Source organism: Carcharodon carcharias, chromosome 4, assembly GCF_017639515.1.
Source record: "Carcharodon carcharias isolate sCarCar2 chromosome 4, sCarCar2.pri, whole genome shotgun sequence".
Lineage (NCBI taxonomy): Eukaryota > Metazoa > Chordata > Chondrichthyes > Lamniformes > Lamnidae > Carcharodon > Carcharodon carcharias.
Genome location: NC_054470.1, coordinates 133,249,233 through 133,276,031, shown reverse-complemented (window position 1 = coordinate 133,276,031; position 26,799 = coordinate 133,249,233). Strand labels below are relative to the sequence as shown.

General features: G+C 44.1%; 1 protein-coding gene across 1 annotated transcript in view; it reads left to right on the top strand.

Moving 5' to 3' along the window:
- The window catches only part of LOC121276786, a 113,495-nt gene extending 99,261 nt beyond the window's left edge, over positions 1 to 14,234 (top strand). The window contains exons 7-8 of the mRNA XM_041185331.1: positions 13,245 to 13,357; positions 14,118 to 14,234. Coding sequence (XP_041041265.1) covers positions 13,245 to 13,355 — 111 coding nt within the window. The 3' untranslated portion in view covers positions 13,356 to 13,357; positions 14,118 to 14,234. The remainder of the gene's footprint in view (positions 1 to 13,244; positions 13,358 to 14,117) is intronic.
- The last annotated feature ends 12,565 nt before the right edge of the window (positions 14,235 to 26,799 follow it).

The window sequence follows — 26,799 nt, the reverse complement described above, 5'->3', positions numbered from 1 at the left end:
TTCTGATGACAAGACTCATAATATGCCATGCACATGTGGAACAATGAATGCGGTCATCCTGATAGGACAGGAGGTTGTGCCTCGGGGATGCATTGCCACTACATTGAGACAGTGCCTCAACCATCCTAGAAATCTGTTGGAGGACAGATTGCTGGGCTGCTGTGACACCCTGCAAAGCCTTTTGACCACTAATCTGTAACCATGATGGCAGAAATCTGGCCTTGCATAACAGCAGTCTGAGCTTCCACTGAAGCACTTGGACAACCAGATGCTGGTTGTGTTGCAATGGAAATTGAGAAAGCAGCCATCAGATGCTGCGCGATGGTTGGATCCACGAGTGTGCCAACAGAGTTGGCCACTTCTTACATGCAAGAAAGAATGAGCCCCAAGCCTGTGCAAGGCCCTATGCCAAGTTAGTGCTGGACTCCTCCATGCTCCCTGACATTGAGTGCAGATATTTTTGGTAGGTTTTCCAATTCACCAAGAATTGTTGCACCTGCACCCATATCCAATCCCATGTGCTTACCCTTGGGAGGGACTCTCATCAGAATTAACACCCATTTTGGGGCAGTAAAAAGTGGAGACTGTTTTTTAAGGCAACTGCATCAAATCTGACCCCCAAAAAACTTTACCTGCATTCTTCCCCAAAACACCACTGGTCCACCTTAAGAACCCACCACACATGCTGCATGTAAATGGATCAAAGAAGCTTAACCTACCTCTTGTCCCATTCCCCTCCATTTCTGCTCCAACACTGTTCCAATAATTAATGTCACCATAAGTGGACAGTAATGGACACGGCAGATTTCCTGTGGCAGATGTAGCTTGGAGGTGGTCATTTTGTCTGACATAATGAGGATTAGTGGGGGTTTTTGTCACCAGAGCGCTCTTTAAAGTTCTTTGGGAGTTGAATCCAGGACTTCTGTTGCTACTTTTAATCAGCTCTGCTCAAAATACTATTTTTTTTACATAGATTTCCCTTTGGGAATATCTTTATTATTAAGAACATAAGAAATAAGAGCAAGAATAGACCATACGGTCCCTCAAACCTGCCAATTTTCTGCCTCAGCTCCATTTCCTGTCCGCTTCCTATACCTTTTAATTCCCTAATCTATTCCAGTTTAAGTACACTCAATAACAGAGCATCTGCAACCCTCTGGGGTAGAGAACTTCAATGATCCTTAAGGGAGGCAGTGGCGTAGTGGTATTGTCACTAGACTGGTATTCTCAGAGACCCAGGGTAATTCCCTGGGGACCTGGGTTCAAATCCCACCACAGCAGATAGTGAAATTTGAATTTAATAAAAATATGGAATTAGAAGTCCACAAAACCATTGCCAATTGTTTTAAAAACTGGTTCATTATTTTTAATTCTGGCCTACACGTGATCCAGACCCACAGCAATGTGATTGACTTTTAAATGCCCTCTGAACAAGAACAATTAGGGATGGGCAATAAATGCTAGCTTAGCCAATGACGCCCACATCCCATGAACAAATTAAGAATTTTCTTCTCATCTCAGTCCTAAATGATTGACCGCCATTTTCTTGAGGCTGGACTCCGGCGTTCTAGATTCCATAGTCAGGGCAGATGAGCTCTTAAGCCAGAATTTTCACACAGACAGAGACTCTCCATCTTTGCAAAAATGGCAGCGGAGATCTGGATCTGGAAATGCACTTTGAATCTAGTAGGAGAAGGAGCTGCTGGAGTTCTTTGGAGAGATCAGGTATCCTTTTGGATATGGTCCTGGGACACCTTTGGGAGAGGTAAGCTGCCCTTTGGGAGAGATAAGGTGTCCTGTGGGACTGTTAAAAGTAGACATGACTGTGCTTAAAAAGTGCATAATTTCATTGGAACTGTCAAGACAACTGTCAAAAGAACTGTCAAGCTTTCAAGGCATTTAAATGTCCTGCCCTGGAACTATTAGAAAAAATTGTCTGCAGTGTTTAAAGAAAAAATCAGTGCTTGCTATCTCAGTCTGTCTGTTGACATAAACCTGAAGGCTATCATTACAGAATTGGTGCTGCCTGAATGATTTTACAACCCATCATCGTTTGGGGTGCGTGTCAGTTCACAGTTTGACTGACAGTTCCAGGTGGTTATTAACTCTATGAAGTGGGACTATGAATACAAATGGTTGCTTTCATAAGGGATTAAAGGAAGTTAAATGTAGTGAATGGGTTTTTAATCAATGAGTTTTTTTTTTAAATAGTGAATTCATCAGTAGATACTTAAGAACTTTATTTAATCTCAGCATGGCTCTTGAGGTCTGCCATGGTGGATACTGGGTGAGTTGGCATGGCAGGCGTAAGGGCAAAAGGTGGTGGGGGCATCAGTTGGCACTGTTAGGATAGGGGCTATAAAGGGCCATGGGGGTGGGTGAAGGGTGTGGGGTGGCATGTGTTAGCATGGATGGGGCATGGGGAGGGGTGAAGGCTGGAGGGCTGTTTTCTGTTTTATTCAATTTTTGATACCTTTGACAAAGTGCTGAAATACTGAGGCAGGCCTTCCACTCAGCCCACCTCCACACCCAGAAGTTATAGAGTCATAGAGTTGTACAACACAGAAAAAGGCCTTTTGGCCCACCGTCTCAGTGCTGGCCATCAAGCACCTATCTATTCTAATCCCATTTTCCAGCACTTGGCCCATAGCCCGGTATGCTATGGCATTTCAAGTCCTCATCTAAATACTTCTCCAAACTCTTTCTGGGGTCACCCTCCATGACTCCCATTTTCATTGCCCTCCCCGGACCAAAAATCTGAGGCACATTTTCCCAGGTCACATTTGCAGAGTTGGGAATTGTTCTGGCTCTGCACCCCTCACCTAGGAACAAAAATTAAGGATTTAGTGTCTATTCTGTCAAGCCCCTTCAGACTCTTGCATGATCATATCTCATTCTTCTAACTCTAGAGAGATGTAGGCCCCAGTTTCTCAGCCTCTCATCATGGGAGAACCTTCTTATTTGTTGTGCTATGAGGAGGACCGATGACCAGATTAGAGGCTGCTGGAGTGTTCCATACGTGTGAACATTCAAGAAGGTATTACTTAGACTTCTCTGAACCTTAGACAGTTACACTTATACCAGAGGCTATTGGAAAAAATGCATTAGTCTTCCTCACGAGGGTTTCCAATCTTGCATTTGAAGATCTTGCCCTGGAATTTTTTCAAAGTTGCTCCCACTCAGACGTCTTCAACAATGACCCACCTCACAGGATTTCAATCTCAACTAAGATTCCTTTTGCCTTAGATCTCCAAGTACACTCACACTTCACCCTCCAAGCACAATTTCCGATCTTTGGCTGTGCCAAGCAGAACACCACTGCTCCAAAAGGGTACCTTTACACCAACAGCCTGCAGCACGGAGTCACCAATCTTTGGCTGTCTTCTTAGACCTTCAGGGCTCCTTTTATGCTATTTCGATTAACACCTGTTCCCTGCAGCTTCCTTGAATTCAGAGCCTACTACTCTGCTCCTTTCTTTAACTTCACTTAAGGGGACCTATTCCTGTACCCTGGCTTTGTCCCTTACCTGGGACTTATTCTTTGGGACCTCTCCCTCTCCTCTTCTCTGGTTTGGGCCCTCTCCCTGTCCTCCTCCCCTGTGCTGTTCCCTGGGAAACCCTACTAGATAATGGCTCTCCATTCCAGGTCATCTGATCCACTTCTTCTTTTCCTCTCTGTGTAAGTGCACAGGGCCAGTCCCCAACCTGAAGAATGTAAAAAAAAACCTGGTGCATGTGCGGCGGTTTACCAGCCAACACACGCACAAGACACCCCAAGTCTGTCAGGAACCACAGTTCCAGAACTACGAACTAAAGAAAGTAAGTAATTGAGCTTTATCACAAAGTATTCGGACATAAAGATATTTAAAGCAGTAGTGACCTTGACAGAGAGTGCTCCTGCTGAAAATAGGTTGCAGGACTTTGGGAGAACCTTCTTATTTGTTGTGTTATGAGGAGGACCAATAACCAGATTAGAGGCTGTTGGAGTGTTCCATACATGTTCACATGTTCAAGAAGGTATTACTTAGACTTCTCTGAACCTTAGACAGTTACACTTATACCAGAGGCTATTGGAAAAATGCATCAGCTGCTGGCTGAAGTCCTGCAACCTATTTTCAGCAGGAGCACTCTCTGTCAAGGTCACTACTGCTTTAAATATCTTTATATCCGAATGCTTTGTGATAAAGCTCAAATACTTACTTTCTTTAGTTCGTAGTTCTGGAACTGTGGTTCCAGACAAACCTCGGGCGTCTTGTGCGTGTGTTGGCTGGGAAACCACCGCACATGCACCAGGTTTTTTTTACATTCTTCAGGTTGGGGACTGGCCCTGTGCACTTACACAGAAAGGAAAAGAAGAAGTGGATCAGATGACCTGGAATGGAGAGCCATTATCTAGTAGGGTATCCCAGGGAGCAGCACAGGGGAGGAGGACAGGGAGAGGGCCCAAACCAGAGAAGGGGAGAGGGAGAGGTCCCAAAGAATAAGTCCCAGGTAAGGGACAAAGCCAGGGTACAGGAATAGGTCCCCTTAAGTGAAGTTAAAGAAAGGAGCAGAGTAATAGGCTCTGAATTCAAGGAAGCTGCAGGGAGCAGGCGTTAATCGAAGTAGGTGTAAAAGGAGCCCTGAAGGTCTAAGAAGGCAGCCAAAGATTGATGACTCCGTGCAGCGGGCTGTTGGTGTAAAGGAACCCTTTTGGAGCAGTAGTGTTCTGCTTGGCACAGCCAAAGATCTAAAATTGTGCTTGGAGGGTGAAGTGTGAGTGTACTTGGAGATCCAAGGCAAAAGGAATCTTAGGTGAGGTTGAAACCCTGTGAGGTGGGTCATTGTTGAAGACGGCTGAGTGGGAGCAACTTTGAAAAAATTCCAGGGCAAGATCTTCAAATGCAAGATTGGAAACCCTCGTGAGGAAGACTAAGTTTCAGTGAGATTGGTTGGCTCACAATGTGACACACATTGTCTGGGTGGGTTGTTGAGAAAACCATGGGCTTTATTTACTTAGTAAGTGTCTTGAATCTCAAACTTTATCTACTTTAAACAAAACATTATTGCTCCCTAAACGAATCTCCCCCCACAAAAAGGTCTGGCCTAGGATTGTACATAACAAGGCAATGTGAAGTGACCTGTGTTGCATTAGCCAGTCAGCAACTCACTGCTGCCTCAAGAAATGTGCACAATGCTCTCTTCATATGAGTTATTTAAAATTAATTTTCTTCCGAATACAAATAGGAAAAGAAACAAGGTGGAACAGCTGTCCAATTCTGTAAACTGGCTGGTTGCTGGGTGTAATTGATGTAATTTGTGCCACTTGAAGTTCATTGTGAAAACCAATCTATTTAATGAACAGCAAGAACTTCCACTCCAATGTGCTGCTGGTGTACAATGCTAATCACCTTAGCTATATGTTAACCTAGGGAGCTGCCATGATTCTTTGATCACGTGAAAATCCACCATTCCTGCCCTAATGTCTCAATGTATGTATCAGGATAATTAATTGGTAGCCAAGCCTATCCCTGTGACTAATGGCTGATCACTCTAGTGAGGCTTCCCATGGAGAACTGATAAAATAATCACCATTCAACCACAAGAAATGTCATAGAGCAGACCAGTGGTGTTCTAAAATATCATTTTAGGTACCAAGATAAATTTGGCAGAGGACAGTAGTACAGCCCAGTTACAGTCTCCAAGCTCATTTCGACATGTTGTATACTATATAACATTGCCATAAAGAAAGGCTTCTTGCTTTTGGAACCTGAAGTGGATAGCGATGACAAGGAAGAGACAATACCTGCAGCTCTGCAACAAGTGGAAGATCTACATGAGAGCAAGTGGAACATGAGAAACAGCTGCCAGACCAAAGAGCCCACAAATGATCACCAGTGGTTGATTCATCAAAATAAAATCACCTCACAATGGCTAATTTTCCCTCCTGCACACTCAAAAGTCCATGACTGTCGAAGATTTTTCCAATTTAATTCACAAGAAGAAAGTCTCAATTTCCTCAGCCATCATCAGTTGAAATTCAATTTAAGCTCAATTTATTGTTATTTCAATTAAGCAGGGTTGACTTCCATCAATATGGTAGGTATGGTGAGTTTAATTAGGGTTTAAGAGTGTTAAAAGACATCATTTATACAGGAAAAACACATGACTGTATCAAGTAGAGAGTACCATTCCAGGTCAGGCAGGATGAACAGCTCTTCTCTCTTTCCTCTTCTTGGCGCCTTGCTTTTTCTCAAAGTCTTCTAAACTACCCAAGAGTATTAAATGGAAGGCAGAATGGATCCACACTCAAGAGCTCCAGTCTACCTCATACTGTAACTGAAACCTTTCAAAAACTTTGCCTTTATAAGCATGTTATTGGACATAGGTGTTATATTGGCAGAACCTCATTACCCTATAAATATTCCTCTTTAATACAAGGTAGCCAATGGTATGTCAAGTTCTTTCTTTAAACCATGAAGATGAACCCATCCTTATGTTATCTTCCACATTCATGGGCTTCTACAGCCCTTGCACATATTTTCTATACTTGACTAATTATACCCTTTCAGTATACCAAGAACTACTTCCTTCATCTCTTCCTCATTTCTAGTAAAGTTAAGTTTAAGCAATTTCCAGTCAAATTAAACTTAAGCATTAATCTAATCCTCTTCCTATACCAAGCTGATATATGATGTATTTCTAATTTCTAACAGATTTCTTGCCTTGAGAGGGAGAAACTTCAATTGACCTATTGTTTTTGGCCGTCTGTTAACTGTACCAATTCTAGATCATTGGTTTGATGGTCAGATTCGATGTGCTGGATTTAGTGTTCCCTACACAGTGGTCCCATCCACTGGCTGGAGAACCAGTCAGAAAGCTGCGTCACTTCGGTGGGGGATGCCTGACTGAATTAAGTGCCTCTGAGGCACTAAACTAGCCAGCATCAGACCTTCGAGAATTTGGACCCCAGTGGTGGAAATCCCACCTGCGGAAAGCTACCAGCCAGAGGCCAGCAGCTCTCCATGCCAACAACACTACTGGGAGCAGTGGCACTGCCTGTAATACAGTGAGGTCTTCACCAGAGATCATCAAAGGAGCCCTGGAGAGGAAAGAGTGGGGCATGTTGGGGGTCATGGGGAGGGGGTCACTGACGAGGATGGGGGTCTGAGATGGGATGCAAGGTCAAGAAGGTGGTTCTTAGCAGGCACCTTCCTTTCTGATATTGGGTCCCTCAAGCTCATTTCGACGTGTTGCCAACAGGGTTTGATGGGCTGCGTTCAGAAGGCACAGGAAACCCAAGCAAATGAGCCATGGTTAAATTCTAGTGAGCTCAGGGATAATGCCTTTAAATGGACAATAATGAGTCTAATTAGTCAGCAGGCAGGTTCTCCACATCGGCCCATTCCCACTGCTGACTTTATGGGTGTCAGTTTTCCTGCCAGCGGGAATGAGATTTACAGTCTCCTCTATGATTAAGCGGGCCCGTCCACCACCTAGCCCACTCCAATAGGCTGCACTAAATCCAGCTTCATGTGCCAAGTACCACCGATAAGACGTCAATGTGATTAGGGCTATCAGGACAAGGCACTGAGCTATTACTGTGACTGCTGGGGCCATTATCACCAAGGGATATTGACTTGTGTTGTAAGTGTTGCGATCCCTGTGGAGATCAATAATTTTGAAAAGAAATTCAAGATTCCATTTAATAGCTGAAGGAATGACACAACAAGACATTTACTGTAACAAAAATCCAAAAGCTCTAATGACTAAATACTATCTTTGTGGGCAACTTACATTTTAAAACACAGAACAGTTTCTCCTTTTTATTTTTAGTGCAACTGCAAAAAATAAACTTCACAGGTATTCGTTTCACTGTCCTTTAAGTAGACATTCAATTCTCCCAAAATCATTTTGAAAAGATTCTTAGCTCCTGAGGGTTTACTTCTGTTCTTTTCCTTTCTCAGCTTGGTAACTTCAAATTACAGAACTGGCTTTTGTGGTGAGAGTATTATTGGAGATCTTGCCTCTAGCACATCTTCCAGGCAAATCTTTCAGCCTCATTTTTAATTCCTCATGTTTGATCTTTTCAATCCAAGCTGGAGTTTTCACCCCCATTCCAGCACAGCAAACCATAAAGACTTTCGACCTTTAGCTACTCTCTCTCTCCTGGACCCTGGCAGACTAATCTGTCTGATATTCAGTGATATTTCAGGAAAGTTTGTAACCTTATGTCATAGTGGCTTCCTCTGTACTATTCCCACCTCAAAGCCCATCGCCATGGCATTGTGAATCACATGAGCCTTTACCCAGGTAGAGATGCTGATTAGCTATTGTTGAGAGCTCAACTCTCTTTCATCTTGGAACTAAATGGTTAGGATTTGGACTCTATACTAAACCCCAGAGTAGGAAAACTCTTGCCAAGGAATAACCTAATGGCAAAACGGACAATTATTAATTTAGAATGCTGTTTCAACTGGGTGAGGAGGAGTGAGGTGGCTCCTCTCTATTCAATCTCCTCGGTTGGTCACAATAAAGGTTTAAGTTTCTCTTTCATGAGGATATATCTTTTCTGAATCCAAACATATGTAACTATTTAAGATGTGAGCAAAAAGGAGCAATCAAACAAGGTTTTCTTGAGTTAAAGAAAGAAAGAACAAATTTATTAACCACTAAACCTGAGAGAAAATAATAACAATGTGACGCCAAGTATTCAGCTCTCATGCAGTCATTCAGGCCCACACAGGTATCAAAGATAAGGGAAGTTTGAGTCCAGTAAAAAAAGTTAAAAGAATATACGGTTAATTGTCTTTGGATTGTCCTTGAGGCATAGATGTTTAAACATTGCGGCCAATTTGGATTAGTTGGTTTCGTGGATGCAGTCAGATATAGAATATGTTGCAATTATTGTTCGCTGGTAGATTTCCAGTAGGGTTGCCTTCTGAAAGGGGCAACATACTTGTTCCAAAAGAGAGCGAGATAGAGGGAGAGCTTTCAGTTTTCTCTCCTGCTGAAGTCTTTCTTGCAAAACTCTCTGCAGTGGCTGCAGCCTGGCCTGTTATACTTCACTCACGATATATTTCCAAGGGGTTTTAGGTGGGTCTGTCTGTGGCAGCCATTGTTTCAATGTCCAGCACTTTGTCGCTTCCTTAGACGGTGATGAGTTTCGATAGGTCTCCGAATTATAGGAAATGTCGCTCATTTTAATGTCGCTTCCTTAGACGGTGATGAGTTTCGATAGGTCTCCGAATTATAGGAAATGTCGCTCTCTTTACCCTCCCAAGGGTGACTTGTTTGCTTTTTCCCCTTCACCTTGGAAAGTGGCCTTTTTAAGTAGTTTATTCCGTCTTATTTCAAATTGCAAAATTTCTAGCCAGTTGAAAGTTGAAAAGTCATATTTTCAAAAATAAAGTGGCATAGCCTCATGACAATGCAAACTAACAAGACTTCTTGAACAACAAAGATTAATACTTACATTCCACTAGCCAAGGTATGGCACAATGTGCAAGCTCAACACGTGTCAGTCTGTTTTCCCATGGATCCTGTGACTTCTGGGGTCTTTTCTTCTTCTTGGTTTCTTGAACCTGGTCTCTTGACTCAATATTTCAACTTAGCCAACTTAACTTTAACATATATACAAATTCCTTCTCAGCTTTAAGACGTCAACTCTAATTTCCTAGGCCATTTTAACTGCTAAAGCTTCTAATCTGCCTTAACTGCTGGAGCCGTACAGCTGCCTGCTGTGGAGTCTCTCTCTTTCTCCCTCTCTTGCTCTCTGCTGAAAACGACTTCCTAACTAAGGATGACTAAGACTGTACTTTACTGATCCCTATTACTAGATTCCTATGTAACCCTAAACCAGTAACAGTTACTAGTTACTACTGGGTTTTTACAGCAACTCCTCAACCTCAATTGTAACAAAAGGTACTTTCTGCCATTGGTGGTTCCCTAATTTGTTTACTGCTTTTTCAATTTGAGCATTATTTTGTTTCATCTAAATTAGATGTTTTTAGGAAGTACTATTTCTTTCAATGATGGACCTTAAAACTAAGAGACAAAGGTGAAATCAGTTGTCCAAATTTCACCACTGCCTCTAGGCCACTTGTAGGACAATATTCACTTGTACTTGCATTACATTTATGAGTTCTTATTGAGATTAAGTGAGAATTTCCTACTTGATTCATTTTATGGGGTTTAAAACAAAAGGTTGGCCTAAGTGTCTCTCACCACAAAGTTGGTATCTGATTGATTTGGATGTACCTGATTGAACAAGAAACTTGCATACATAGCACAAGTGATGGCCCTGGAAGATTGATCCTTACTTTCCTTGGACTCTTTAATTATTTCATTAATCTTGTCTTGGATTTCTTAGAAATCCAGTACTATATCTAGTGCTGATGTTAGTACTTCTGCAATTCTGTAATTTGTTCTGAACTCCCCCAGTCATTTTGGTCAAAATTCACTTCAGTTGTGCCTTCATAGCCTCATACTTATTCTCTCAATCCTCACTTTCTTCTATCTGCTCTGTATTATCTCTGTCACTTACTTTCGCCATATAATGCTGCTCATCCAGAGAGCGGTGCGGGGGGTGGCAGTTGCAAAATTCATCAATATCTTTTCTAGCCTATCTTTCCACAAAGTCTTTAACTATTTGGTTTACCATTTTGCTGTAGAATACCTCATAGGTATTTAATTGTTCCTCCATCCCTAATTATATTTGCACATCCAAGGCAGAACTTTTTTTTAGGGTAATACAAAAGTGAAACAAAATAAATATCTGTATAGATATTCTTGGGAATACAGCATAGCAGTTTTCCAAAAAGGTCCATACTTTGAAGGCAGGAGCAACCTCCATCCCCTCACTCAATTTTATTCCCTTATCCATCTACAGGAGGGCATTTATTCCTAAATTATTAGCATGTCTCAAGCAACAAATCATGCATGGACTTAGATTCTCCAGTTTTCCCTGCACCTGTCCATCTTGTGGATAACTCTTGCAAAGTATTATTTCCTCCCTAGCCCTAAATTTTCTTAATCCAGATTGTATTTCCCTCTGAGAGAGATGATTGCATTTAATTCAATTCTGATTGTTTTAACATTAGTTTCTCTATGGAATATGCTGATTTAATGGGAAGAATTTTCCCCCTGTTCGGGGGGTTGTGCGGGGGCGGGCGCGAACCCAATCAGCGCCCCTGATTGGGTCCGCGCTGCCATTTTACGTGGGCAGGCCAATTAATGCCCACCCAGTGTGACACACGCCCGGAAGCGCTGAGCAGTCCCTGTGCTGGCGGGTAGGGGAGGTGGGGGGGGGGATCTCCCTGAGCGGGGCCTATGCTCTTTCGCGCATGTGAAATCCGTGCCTCAGGGAGATTAGTTTAAGTTTTAAAAAGCTGAATAAAGAAAAGAAAAAAATTTAAAACATGTCCCCTTATGTGACAGTGTCGCATGAGCTGGGACATGTCAATTAATTTTTTAAAAAATGTTTATTCAATTTATAAACACTTCATGAAACCTCATCCCGCCCGTGGATGAGGTTCCATGAAAATATGACGGCCGCCTGGGCTCTTCGCCAGCTTGCCAACCTTAAGGTCAGACGTGCAGCTCGGTTTATTGGTTTAATTAGTTTTTTAATGGCCTCAGTAGGCCTTTGACAGTTCGGCGGGCACGCAGCCGACTTGGCTGCGCGCCTGCTGAAACTGAAAATCTAAATGACGCGTGGTGATGTTTGGACTCACGCTCAACTTCACCCCGTGTCATTTTACACCTCGGCAAGCGGACCCCTCCACCTCGCATGCCACTCTGTTGAGGGCCTCTCACATCTGCCTGATGTTCCCCTGCGTTTCACTAATACTCTAGCATTCCTTCCATGGCTGCTTCCAGAGACTTATCATCTGACTCAGATTTAGCGGAAGCCTCTTCTCCAGCAGTCTTCCGAGTGCCAGAGACCTTGGCTATTACTGCTTCCTCTGCTGCGGACATGTATCTGTGCAGTGACCACTAGAGTATGATCCTGAGCCTAAACAAGATCTATGAACTACCAAAGTGTGTGTCTCTGGGCTGGTGGAGGGTACAGGCGAGAAGTTGTCCTCGTCTTCTTCGGGCTGGGCCTGACTTCAGGTGTGAGAGCTGGCCTCACCCTCTTCGTGCTGGCACCTAGAATGGAGAGTGGATAGAATAAGTGACTGTTTAGTCTGGTTTAAACTTGGCAGTTATCAATCACCTTGACTTTCTGGAACCCCTTCCTAACAGCACTGTGGGTGTACCTATACCACATAGACCACAGCAGTTCAAGAAGGCAGCTCAGCACCACCCTCTCAAGGGCAACTAGGGATGGGCAATAAATGCTAGCCCAGCCAGTGAAGCCCACATCCTATGAATGAATCAAAAAAAAAAAATTTCCGAGGTTGTCTGGATTATACATGCATCCTCGCTAGATGGTTGGTGGATGCCGACCTTGCCGTCAGCACAGGCACGGTCATGGTCCTCCCCTGCCAGCTCGGTAGCCTGCTGTTCAAATTGTGTGAGGGGCCAGAGATCGGGCATTCCCCTCCTATTTTCTCCTTCTCCCACTTGTTGTGGGCCACCTTCTCCTGGAAAAAAAATGTTAGATGGATTGTGAGCACGTATGAAAGAGCAGGTCGCAGGCTGCTAATACTCTGGCTGCTAGCTGACTGCGTGACTCCCCAAAGCCCAACCAACATATGCATGGCACAAGTGAGGAATGAGATGTGATAGTCTTCAGTTAACTGGGTGAGTGCAGCTCCCAAACACTCAGGAAGCAGGACATTATCCAGGACAAAGCAGGTCACTTGATTGACAACCCATCCAGCACCCTCAACGTTCAGCACCTCCACCACCAATGCATAGTAGCAGCAATGTGTACCATGTACTAGATGCACTACAGCAAGTCACCAAGGCTTCTGGAATAGCACCCTCCAACCCTGCAAGCTCTACCAACTAGAAAGACAAGAGCAACAGGCACATGGGAGCAGCAGTACCTACAGTTGCTTGCTGTACCTTCATTTGGCTAGATGAAAACCCTGCAGTTCCCTTGCAAATAGCGTAGCACATGGACTGCAGTAGTTCAATAAAGAAGCAGCCATCTTGTCAAGGGCATTTAAGGAATGGCAAGAGAAATGCTGGCCTTGACAGTGATGCCCAGGTCCTATGAGATAAACAGATTTGGCGAGGTGGATTGGAATGGTAGAAGGTTCACTTACTCTAGTGGTGCGGATTAAATCATTAACCCTATTCCTGCATTACAGGACAGTCCTCTTCTGCACCCCATTGGCACTGACCACCCTGGCTACCTCCTCCCAGGCCACAGCAGTCAGCTGGGATGGCCTCTCGCAGCATTTGTTGGATTGCAAAATTGAAGGTGATTAGTTTTGAGGAATATAATCTTTTCTAAATTTCTGTCAAGCTCTTCCAAATGTGGTACAGCATTAATAAGATGCAATACAAGCTCCTTCTAAAAAGGACCCCCCACCACCTCCTCCTCCTCTTAAAGAAAGAATAAACTAAAATTTATAAGGTGCCTCATCAAGCCTACACGATGGCCCAAAGCCTTTCCTGAACTGCCTCCAGGAGTTGCTCCAGAGATGCGTCGCTGAAGGCTTGCTGTCTTCTCATGATCATCCTTTCCTTCTTCCCGCTAGTGAAAGGCTGTCTGGGTGCCTTTTAAATATGGCACCCGGACATGACGGTGGGTGCTCAACTTCCTGTCCGGCCCGCCACGAGACTCAATGCAGAATGCACGCATGCATAACTGATGAGGCAGGGAGCGCACAATTGTGCATAAAAGTCCGCCCCACTCCGGCAGGAATTATTCCACTTTCTCATCCCGCCACGGAACTTATGGCGGGAGGGGAAGATCCTGCCCATTAACTTATTTGTTCACTCCACAAATACTGACTATGTGTTGTGTTTTTCAAGCATTTTCTGGGTTTGTTTCAGATTTCCAACATACATAGTTTTCTGCTTGTTATTTTTCTTTTGTTACATTTTCAGTTCCCTTTGCTTTATTTGTGAAAACAAATTATCTTTGTGAATTGTGTAAATATGTGTGCCTCTATTCAACAACTTTTGATTTTCCTTAAATTATATAACCTTTTGTTTTTAATTCCAATGTTTTGTAGTGTATCCTGGAATCAAAGCTCTGCAAGTTGTACAGACATCTGAATGCAATGAAACATACACTGAGTCTTATTCTTGCACCAGATGAAGAATCTCATGATCAGGTTTGTCGTGTCCTTCCTGGTGTTGTCTATGCCAGGTTGCTAAACCATGCGATCAGATGCAACCAATCACTGGAAGAGTGCTGCAGAGATCTGTTGACCCTCACACTAATTGTGCCTTCTGCCCCTTGGGTGAGTGCATTTGTTCTGTTTGTTACCTTTTCTGTATAATATTTACTGGAGCTATTCTAGTTGTTTGATGGTTGCAGACAATGATACATGATTTTGAATATTGTTCTGAAATAGAATTTTGATCTACCCTTCACAACGTATTTTCACACAAACCTGTTTGTAAACAGTATTCTGCTGCAATTTGCATACAAGTTTCTGTTTGTCAGTTCATGGAAATATATTTCTTTCTGAAATTGAATTAAAACCAAAATGACTGTGGAAATTATTAAAATAAAGTGAGAGGGGAAATTTTCTATTTTTTGCCAGATTGTAAAATTGAAGGTGGTCAGTTTTGAGGAATAGAATCTTTTTTCAATTTCCGTAACTGGTTCCATTGTCAAGCTCTTCCAAATGTGATACAGCATTAATTAGATGCACTACAACTTCCTTCTAAAAAGGAGCCTCCGCCACCTCCTCCTCTTAAAGAAAGAATAAACTAGAATTTATATGGTGCCTTATCAAGTATACAGGGTGGCCCAAAGTGTTTCTGGGCTCTCAGCCAAGCCTCATCATGCATTCTTCGCTGAGAGCCCAACATCCATTAGAGTGCTGAAACAGCTGGGCCCAAGGAAAACATTGCTTGATTGACAGCTCTGGCTCTCTGATCTATTCTGTCAATTTCACAATGTTTATTTACACAAGATAAAGAGGTTTCAAATCCTTGTGGTTTCAGTTTTTGATGCTTTAAAGGGTCTGGATGAGTAACAACTTTATTGGGCTGTAGTAAAAGCAATTTTTATGAATGAATTACTTTTTTAAAAGCTTTTTTAACACATCCTGTTGTCACAATCGTGTTCATTGAGTCTATACAAAGTGTATTGTAGGTGAATGGGCATGGAATAGCTTGTTATGAGGTGCTGTGGGGATGAATGGGGGGGGCATAGATTGACGTGGACATATTTGGGACAGTGGGTATGGGTAAGACCTTTTGAACTTACTTTTCAAAAGGCTTCCTCATCGAGATTATGGTTCATGCCAACTTTGAAGTGCTGTGAATCATGAGTTCTTTAAAAGTTGGACTGACTCCATAAAAATTAGTTAAACCCCACAATGGAGCCTGTCAGGTCGGGAGTGCTAGGCATGGGATCACGGCCTAAATCAGCCCGCACCCTTAAACGGCACTGGTGAAACTTGAAAACCCTGCGAATGGGGTCGGGAATTGGGTCCCAGCGGCCATTTTCACTCCTCTTTGGAGTCTCCCCTACTCCATGAAAATTCAGCCCAATGTTTCAGGTTGAGATAACCTTTGATTAGAACTGGCAGATTCGGAGCTTCTCTGACCATGGGATAATCAGATCCTCCTCTAGCGCCTATGAAAAATATTATAATAAGTTATTTACTTTATAATCCAGAGGTTCTGAGGCAGAAGTTTAAAACAAAATGTTTTATTGACCTAAGGCTAGATGCCATATAAAGATGTGTAGTATCAACAATACTTTCTTTAATATGGTGCCTTCACAATAGATAAATTTCCTGAGGTGCTTTATAGAGGTATAATCAGATATAAATGGCTGCCAAGTCAAAGCAAGATATTAGGAGAGATAACCTAGAGCTTCATCAGAAAGGTGGGATTTAAATAGAAACGGAGAGGAAGAAAGGCTTAGGGAGTGCAGAAACAAGATGGCTGATGGCATAACGACCAATGGTGGGGCGTGAGAGGGAATAAATAAGAGCCCAGATTTGAGGGAATGGACAATTTGGGATTGGGAGTTGGTGAGTGGCTGTAGGACTAGGAGACTATCTCCAATAATGATAAGTGATTCGTGGTAGTTATTGTTGTGTTGTTATAATTATATAAAGGTACCAATCACTCATAAGGGATTGAGTAAACACGTTGTGGGTTCATTTATTGAGACTAGACACATGAGAACGTTTATACATAGGTGGAAAGCTTGAAGCAGAACTGTTTGTGTGTACTCTGCTCAAAAGCAAAAATGAAACTAAGGCTGGATTTCAAGACATACTTCCTTTCTAGTGATGTCATGTTGCTATCCCTTAAAGTTATTACTCCTATTTTTGGACTCTGCAGTTTTAAAGAACCCATATGGCCAACTTGAGGGATTCTAGGCAATATTGACAGAAATCACAAGGAGGAAAACCTTGGAATGTTTTATTACATTAAAGGCGCTATATAAAAACAGATAGTTTTGTTGTTGCTGTTGTTGCTGCTGATAAGCCTGCAATAAAGTATAGGTGGGCAACATAATCTTCTCATATATGAAATTCTTGAAATTTGAACAATATATGACTGTTCCACAAAATAAGCTGAAAGATACAAAATTTTTAATATGAAACATTTTTGTAAATACTGTCCACACCAGAGACAAATTGAGACTGGTAGCCATTTCCTCATATTAGTAATTTGCATCAGAATTGCATCAATATTCATTTTAGTATAATCCAAAATAATTGTAGAACAATCTGAATGCAAGTAACAGCTTCAAAGTCATGTTATTTTATTTGGCAACCTTCTACAGCTGTTTTAGGGTTGCCAAGCAGGATATTTTACCCATCTGATTGTGCAGTTTTGTTTTAGATTATTTGTGTAACAGTCTGAGTAAGCTAATAAAAATCATAATTTAAAGCACACCTCAATATTGTTTACAATCACAGCTGAATAATACCAATTGAGGTTGCCAGTATTTTGTTTTAGTCTGTTTTGCAATGACGTATTTGCTGGAAATAGCTAAATAATCTGTATTGTACAGAGCAAAAACAATCCCATCCACTTCCTTATGTATTGCTGAAAAGTTTTCCTCATTGGTATTACAGTTTGGTGAATATAGTCTGACTGTCAGCTTGAGGACATTCGCTACATTTTTAAAACTAGCCCCTCCCCCTTTCACCCTCCCACCCCCAGTGCATAATAAGCCAGGAGCTCAACTTGCAATTTCCATTATTTGTATAGGAAAGTTGCCAAATTCAGATCTTTTTAGTCCTAAGGTATTCTTAAAAAGGAATGGACAAATATTTCACGCTAACTCTAATATAATGCAATCTTGGTAAAGTTTTAGATTTGGTAAATAGCACAAGTTAGTACTGTATCCAACCAAGTCCAGTCTTGCAATCCTCTTTTCCACTTTATTCCTTTTCTTGTTCTAATGTTTCAAATTCAGATTAAAAATACCATTTGTTTTTTCCTCAATCGCCCAGGTTGTAAGTTGGCAGCATTCCCATTGACCCATTAATAACAGATAATTAAATTCGAAGTTTAATTTCAGAATTGAAAAGAAGCAGTGGCCGGGGTTTTCCGTTCCCACCCACGGCAGGCGTAATGGCGAGCTTGAGGGGAAAATATCGCGGGAGCCAAAAAGTCAGCTCCCATCAGCAGGGAAACATGTTGTGATCATCTGCTCCAGCCTTCAATGGCTGTTTGCATTTCCTTCCGCGCCATGTTGGGAAGGCAATTTGAATACATTAGAATATCATGAATGCACATAATCAAGGCAGCTCGCTGGAATCACACCCCAACATGGATCAAAAGGCCACGTCAGCATCGAATTAGACCAACGTGCATCACGACTGGATATAAGCAACGTGCACCTGGCGAACTGCACTTCCCTTGTGACTTCAAGGGAAGTTCGCCTACCTTGAAATGTGCTGTACATGTGCCTCTGCAGACTCTGTGCCAGGCTTCAGCACATCAAGTTCAGGGAGCTATCTCAGGCAAGGCTCCATATATCAGACTAGCGGGAAGGTGCAGCGTAGGTTCTAATGTGCTATGGGTAAAAGGTTTGACTAAGTGGGGGGAGTCAAGACAAAGGCAAGGAAAAGGGCTGGAGGGCAAGGGCTTAACTTATGGGGGGAGACAAGACATAGGCAAGCAAAGGGCCTGGAGGGCAAAGGCTTGACTGGGGTGGAGGGGAAGACTGGGGAAGGTTGAACGCAGACACGTGATTGGGGTGGAAGGTGTGCTGGGTGGCAGCAGGTGAAGACTGCAGGCAAAGAAACCTCGTGGCCAGATAGTGAAGAGAGTCAAGGGCAGCAATCCAAAGGGAGTCCCAGGCAGAATGGCAAGACAGGTGACTAAAGAAGTGCTTAATTAGTGATCTGAGCTTGAAAAGACTATCCTTGCCCAAGTCCAGGGAGGGAGAGGGCATGTTAGTACACTGTCAGTAATGCTCAGTTGGATGGTCAGCACCTCACACACGATGGTGTAAAAAATCAAACACACGGCGGCCCAGGGAGTTTCTAGCATAGTACTCGGCTGCAGATGGCATCTACAGCTTGTAGATTGGGAATAAGTAGTGTAGTAGTGGGCACTCAATGGTTCCATGGTGGGGGGTCCCCATCTGTGAAGGTACAATAGGCCTTAAGATGGGTAGGGATAAGGTCTATATGGGGCATAGAAACATCCACCTCGATGGAAGGTCCACCAGTGGGTAACACAGGGATAACAACCACTATAACAATGGGATCCAGAATTACAGGGGGAGGACTGAGAGTATTGGGTGGGAGAGAACCCTGAACGTTATACTTCTCCAGGACGATGGGAGAGATTTCCCAGGGAGGGCTAAAGCTGGTCTGGTAATACAACCTGAGGACCTCCATCTTGGAATCTCTGTGCAGTAACCCTTTACAATAATCGTGCTTATTCCCCTCTGTGATAGTGACTCCAAAAACAAGTGGGCACCTGGACAAGCAGGAGAGGCCTTTTGAAAACACCACCTTAGAATCTCATAGTAGCCGGGTTCAGAGGTGGGAATCCCAGACCCCCCCCCAAAAAGAATCTCATGCCCTCACAGAATATCTGCCCTCATGTGCATTGTAAAGGATGTAGTTGTTCTGTCCACTGAATAAATAATGCATAAACTTGAATAAATGCAGGCTATTCAAGCGCCTGACCAAATCCATCTTGCCTACTGAGGTGGAGTGGTGGGGTGGGCGGGGAGGGATGTGGTTTGTGAGGTGGAGGATACTGTAACACTGAGAGCGTTCACATCCTTGGCCACGATTGCATTGGCTAATATGTGCCTATACTGTAAGCAAGCCCTTAAAGCCACAGTCCCTCACTAGTCTGCAACAGAAAAAGAACCTTTGGAGACTGTTGATAACTCATGTTTTTATTTCAAGGATACAACAGAGGAGAGCATGAAGAAAATGGAGATTGCATTTTATGTCTGCAAGGCAGACAGAAGTGCACACAACCTCCTGAGTATGGCCTTTTAGATTGCAGACCCTCAGGGATTACAGAGAGTACATGGAGATAAAGATTAGGTTCCCTTCTCCATGTTCATCTACATCTCTCCTTCTACACTACAGCTTCACCTTTCCATAATGCAGATGAGCCGGTGTACAATATGAGCCTCCATCTTACATAGCCAAGAATGAACATCATTTGTACCCACAACGCTTGACAACAAGATGTCTCGCACAAGCATGTTTTACATAGAGGGTTATGCATCACTGATGTCAGAGAAGAACTGAGAAGGGAGACAGACTGTGATGAGATGGCTTCACACAACATGGACCAAAGGCATATGATGTGAGATTAGCGATAAGTGGGGTGGGGGAATATGGAGTGACCCCTGATAGACCACAACACAACTCAGCACACAGAGGAGGCATGTAAAAGAGGAGATGTGGAATGGTGCAATTGTATTTATGTAGGTGGAAAGAATATACACGATGCATGTGTGAACAGCCGTGCCACCATTGTGCTCGGACCGTTTCTTGATCTGCCTAACTCTGCTCATATGTCTTGGTGCTTCCCTGGCATCCACAGCGGAGGTGGAGGCAGCCTGCTGACTTCTACACACTGTGTCTGTGATGACCTTGGCGGGTGTCCTCTGGAGGGCTGAGCCTTGGAGGGTCCCAGCTGGCTTTGGGTCTCCTGCTGTGGAGTAGGGTCTCTGGGGCTGGAGGCATGGGGGTCACAGGCAGACGGGATTGGGATCGGCTGGACAGTCCTGGAGTCACCTCAGCGGATGGCCCCGGCGTGTCCAGCTGCTGGTCCTCGTCCCTGTGGGTGTTTGAGGGCTCCCGACTTACTCCCTGAGGAGAAGGGGCACCTGGAGTATGATCGAGGTGCCCTTGTCCCCTCTCCCGTAGCCACTGGTAGATTCAACCAATGCCTACAGCGATGGAGTACAATTCCTGGCGCCTTGTAGGACCTAAGTCCTGGACGAAGGTCTCCATGGTGACTGCTATCCTACTAGTGTTGACCTCTGTGCCCTGGCATGCTGGCACGATGACCTCAGACTGAATGCGGAGGGACTCCTCCATCGTACGGTGCAATCTGAGTAATGCATCTGATAGCCTGATATTCCATTGTCTGTTGCTGCAGCTCCAACATCTGCCTTAAGACTGAGTCCCGAGGCTTGCCGTCTGACTTGGACTCACAGAATCCTGGCCTCCAGCAGTCCCCCAAGTGGCTGTGACCTTAGATGTCCCTGCCTATGCCTGCTGTGGACCAGAATCTGTGCTATGCTCACCAGATTATAACCCCAAGCCTGCTCTAGATCTAGATCCCACCGAAGTGTATGTCTCTGTGCTGGGGAGGGTGTAGGTGAGCGCTGTGACGGGTCTTCATTTGTTGCTTCCTCAGGATCCTCATCCGAGTTGTCAAAGGGGAGATGAGGGGCTGGCTCTCGGTGTCCCTAGGGTGTTTGGCAGAGGTGCCTATGAGAATAGAGGTAATTATTGCTTGGCATCAAAATGCAAAACAGCACATTGCACTTACAGTCTCACAGTCTGAAAGATGCGTTGGTGCAGGATCCTCACTTGGGTGTGCGCCAGCAATCTTACCAACGCCACAGGCCTAGTCCTGGTCTTCTCCAGCCAGGTCATGAGCACGCTCCTCGTACTGGGTGAGGGCCCTGACCTCTGCCATGCCCCCACCAGTCCGGGATCTTTCCCTTTTATTATGGGTGAGCTTGGCCTACATAAGGTGAGATGGAGAGAGTGTGAGCCTGAGCTATGTAAAGGCAGATGATAAGGATGGCTATGTGTGTGTGCTGAGTGGAGCCGTTTTTGGGATGAGTACGCAAGCTGCACAGGATGTGAAGCGAGATGGAGATGTCAAGATGTGTGTGGAGAGTGAGCAGTGATATCCCTTATGATGGCAGTGTGTGAGATCCCTGTGGAGTTTGATCCTGCGAATGCGTGAGGGGCTTGTGAGAGTGTGAGCTGAGAGCCATAAGAAGGTTGACTTACCCTGGCTATGCGGATGAGATCATTTTCTGTACTGTATGACCAATCTCCTCTGGATGGAGTTGGTGCTCATCGCCATAGACTCCTCCCAAGTCACGTTGGTTATCTTTGTGGGCCTCCTTGGGTAATGACAGCAGTGCAGAAGGTCTTGGCGAGTCTCGACTGCATCAAGCAAGTGTTCCAGTGAGGCATCAGTAATCTTTGGGGCTGCATGCTTCTTTCCTTTGCAGGCCATCTCTGACTTTCAGCAGTCCTGGGCTTCAGGCATTAAACAATGTGTGTGCAGGTGTGGTTTAAATATGGTGCCCAGCACATTAACCTGCTTCAACTCAGCAGGTCTGGCAGCATCGGCGGAGAAGAAAAGAGTTGACGTTTCGAGTCCTCATGACCCTTCGACAGAACTTGAGTTCGAGTCCAGGAAAGAGCTGAAATATAAGCTGGTTTAAGGTGTGTGTATGGGGGGTGGAGAGATAGAGAGAGACAGAGAGGTGGAGGCGGGGGGGTGTGGTTGTAGGGACAAACAAGCAGTGATAGAAGCAGATCATCAAAAGATGTCAACGACAATAGTACAATAGAACACATAGGTGTTAAAGTTAAAGTTGGTGATATTATCTAAACGAATGTGCTAATTAAGAATGGATGGTAGGGCACTCAAGGTATAGCTCTAGTGGGTTTTTTTTTATAATGGAAATAGGTGGGAAAAGGAAAATCTTTATAATTTATTGGAAAAAAAAGGAAGGGGGAAACAGAAAGGGGGTGGGGATGGGGGAGGGAGCTCACGACCTAAAGTTGTTGAATTCAATATTCAGTCCGGAAGGCTGTAAAGTCCCTAGTTGGAAGATGAGGTGTTGTTCCTCCAGTTTGCGTTGGGCTTCACTGGAACAATGTAGCAAGCCAAGGATAGAAATGTGGGCAAGAGAGCAGGGTGGAGTGTTAAAATGGCAAGCGACAGGGAGGTTTGGGTCATTCTTGCGGACAGACCGCAGGTGTTCTGCAAAGCGGTCGCCCAGTTTACATTTGGTCTCTCCAATGTAGAGGAGACCACATTGGGAGCAATGAATGCAGTAGACTAAGTTGGGGGAAATGCAAGTGAAATGCTGCTTCACTTGAAAGGAGTGTTTGGGTCCTTGGACGGTGAGGAGAGAGGAAGTGAAGGGGCAGGTGTTGCATCTTTTGCGTGGGCATGGGGTTGTGCCATAGGAGGGGGTTGAGGAGTAGGGGGTGATGGAGGAGTGGACCAGGGTGTCCCGGAGGGAGCGATCCCTACGGAATGCCGATAAGGGGGGTGAAGGGAAGATGTGTTTGGTGGTGCATCATGCTGGAGTTGGCGGAAATGGCGGAGGATGATCCTTTGAATGCGGAGGCTGGTGGGGTGATAAGTGAGGACAAGGGGGACCCTATCATGTTTCTGGGAGGGAGGAGAAGGCGTAAGGGCGGATGCGCGGGAGATGGGCCGGACACGGTTGAGGGCCCTGTCATCGACCGTGGGTGGAAAACCTCGGTTAAGGAAGAAGGAGGACATGTCAGAGGAACTGTTTTTGAATGTAGCATCATCGGAACAGATGCGACGGAGGCGAAGGAACTGAGAGAATGGGATGGAGTCCTTACAGGAAGCGGGGTGTGAGGAGCTGTAGTCGAGATAGCTGTGGGAATCGGTGGGTTTGTAATGGATATTGGTGGACAGTCTATCACCAGAGATTGAGACAGAGAGGTCAAGGAAGGGAAAGGAAGTGTCAGAGATGGACCACGTGAAAATGATGGAGGGGTGGAGATTGGAAGCAAAATTAATAAATTTTTCCAAGCCCCAGCTATGCCTGTCTCTTTATGGGGTATGTGGAACATTCCTTGTTGCAGTCCTACTCCGGCCCCCTTCCACAACTCTTTCTCCGGTACATCGATGATTACTTCGGTGCCGCTTCATGCTCTCGTCAGGACTTGGAAAAATTTATTAATTTTGCTTCCAATCTCCACCCCTCCATCATTTTCACGTGGTCCATCTCTGACACTTCCCTTCCCTTCCTTGACCTCTCTGTCTCAATCTCTGGTGACAGACTGTCCACCAATATCCATTACAAACCCACCGACTCCCACAGCTATCTCGACTACAGCTCCTCACACCCCGCTTCCTGTAAGGACTCCATCCCATTCTCTCAGTTCCTTCGCCTCCGTCGCATCTGTTCCGATGATGCTACATTCAAAAACAGTTCCTCTGACATGTCCTCCTTCTTCCTTAACCGAGGTTTACCACCCACAGTCGTTGACAGGGCCCTCAACCGTGTCTGGCCCATCTCCCTCGCATCCGCCCTTACGCCTTCTCCTCCCTCCCAGAAACATGATAGGGTCCCCCTTGTCCTCACTTATCACCCCACCAGCCTCCGCATTCAAAGGATCATCCTCCGCCATTTCCGCCAACTCCAGCATGATGCCACCACCAAACACATCTTCCCTTCACCCCCCTTATCGGCATTCCGTAGGGATCGCTCCCTCCGGGACACCCTGGTCCACTCCTCCATCACCCCCTACTCCTCAACCCCCTCCTATGGCACAACCCCATGCCCACGCAAAAGATGCAACACCTGCCCCTTCACTTCCTCTCTCCTCACCGTCCAAGGACCCAAACACTCCTTTCAAGTGAAGCAGCATTTCACTTGCATTTCCCCCAACTTAGTCTACTGCATTCGTTGCTCCCAATGTGGTCTCCTCTACATTGGAGAGACCAAACGTAAACTGGGCGACCACTTTGCAGAACACCTGCGGTCTGTCCGCAAGAATGACCCAAACCGCCCTGTCACTTGCCATTTTAACACTCCACCCTGCTCTCTTGCCACATGTCTATCCTTGGCTTGCTGCATTGTTCCAGTGAAGCCCAACGCAAACTGGAGGAACAACACCTCATCTTCCGACTAGGGACTTTACAGCCTTCCGGACTGAATATTGAATTCAACAACTTTAGGTCGTGAGCTCCCTCCCCCATCCCCACCCCCTTTCTGTTTCCCCCTTCCTTTTTTTTTCCAATAAATTATAAAGATTTTCCTTTTCCCACCTATTTCCATTATAAAAAAAAACCCACTAGAGCTATACCTTGAGTGCCCTACCATCCATTCTTAATTAGCACATTCGTTTAGATAATATCACCAACTTTAACTTTAACACCTATGTGTTCTATTGTACTATTGTCGTTGACATCTTTTGATGATCTGCTTCTATCACTGCTTGTTTGTCCCTACAACCACACCAACCCCCTCCACCTCTCTGTCTCTCTATCTCTCCACCCCCCACACACACACCTTAAACCAGCTTATATTTCAGCTCTTTCCTGGACTCGAACTCAAGTTCTGTCGAAGGGTCATGAGGACTCAAAACATCAACTCTTTTCTTCTCCGCTGATGCTGCCAGACCTGCTGAGTTTTTCCAGGTAATTCTGTTTTTGTTTTGGATTTCCAGCATCCGCAGTTTTTTTGTTTTTATACATTAACCTGCTTATTTGCTTAAAGTCTCAAATCAACTAACCTGCTTGTACTTACATCATTTATGTTTCTTAGTATTTTAAAGACCTGTCTCAAGCTTCTTTTCAGTAAAAACACATTCAGCTCTGTTAGTCCCTTCAGTTTCAGTGCTAATGCAGGCGAATCCCTTTTTCTATTTATAAAAGTCAAAAGCTAAGCAAATAAGGGAAAATACAAGAATGAGACTGTCACGGTTCTTGATAAGTATGACACTGCAATTTACCAACAAAAGTAAGGCATAATATTGAAAGGCTTCTGTTGAATTTTAATTCAGGTGACTTGGTCTTTGAAATTTAAGGCTGAAGTAATAGTTTGTGATTTTAGTGTAGTGAAATTGAAAAGAAAATGAATTACAACAAAGAATTTAAGCCACTGCTGTGTACAGAATGTCTAACCAGAATCTTCAGATCACAATAAAAACTAATTTAATATAATAAATAGTAAAAAGAATAATCAGCAGAGTAGTTGACTTTTAATAGTTTATCACCAGTTCAGCAGGATGTTCTGACACTCTAGCAACAAAAGTAGGAGTTGTAATGAATTTTTCAAGAACTCAATTAAAGAGTCCTGTGCCAACAATAAATTGACCTTGTTAAATTTGCTGAGTAGTGACTCATTTTGGAAGTCAATATCACAATATTCTTTGTGATGGTGATAAATTTCCTCTTGGTACATATGATTAGACCATATTGATGACTTGCATTAAACAGGGCTCAACAGAATTTAGGGTGATAGAGAACTATATCTGTACAGTATCATTGAATATCATTCAATGTAAAATGTAAATTACCTGGTCATATTTATCAGAATGGTAAACTAGAAAGTTGAGTTACCTCACTGTAAGCCGTGTGAGGACCACTGTCGATCTCTTCCACCAGCTACAAGCTGGACCACATCTTCCATCTAGCCTTTCCCTGACAAAATCCAAAGTGCGACAGAGCCCCACCTGCATTCCATGCGGTGAACGATGAAGTTAGTATTTTCTCTGCTTGAAATGCAAGCCTAACTAATTATCACCTCCTATTGGCTCGCTCAATCCAGTGGGATGCAGTCTTCACCAAAGCAAAACGACAACTGCCTCTCTGTGTTCTCAAACTGAACTGCCTGCTTATATCTGTTTCCAAACTGAACTGCTTGCTTCTTTCAGCAAAGACACACAGATAAATTAAATAAAAGAACCTTCTAACCAAGGCTCCACCTTGAATCACTGTCTATGGCAATGTGACACATGGCCTGTTCCCAGGTAGAAATGCAAATTAACTACCTTTTAATCCCAAAGTTTTCCTCAGTTCTGGAAAACCATATGAATAATTTCTACCTCTAATATAGTTTTACAATCCTCTTTCCCAGAATTGTTGGCTCTGACCTCCTAAGTCAACATGGACCCAAACTTTTAAGTGTCATAAACTCCAAGCTTGCTTGAATTGCATTTACTTCAGGTTTGCTTATCAGCTTCTCAATCAGATGCCCCCATTTAGCTACAGTTAAACTTTAGTTTCTAAAACTAGAAGTTATATTCTAAAACATATGAATTAGGGACTAGACATTTGCAACAATAGAAGATTAGCTTTGGTAAGTGAGTGTCAGGCATTTTGGCTACGTGACCAACCCAACTCAGTTGTGACTGACTGTGGATGCTTGGCATGTCAGCTCAAGTGAGCACCTCAGTATGTGGTATTTTATCCTGCCATCTGATCTTCAGAAGCTCACGAAGGCAGCTCAAGTGAAAGTAGCTGAGCTTCTTGACATGACAG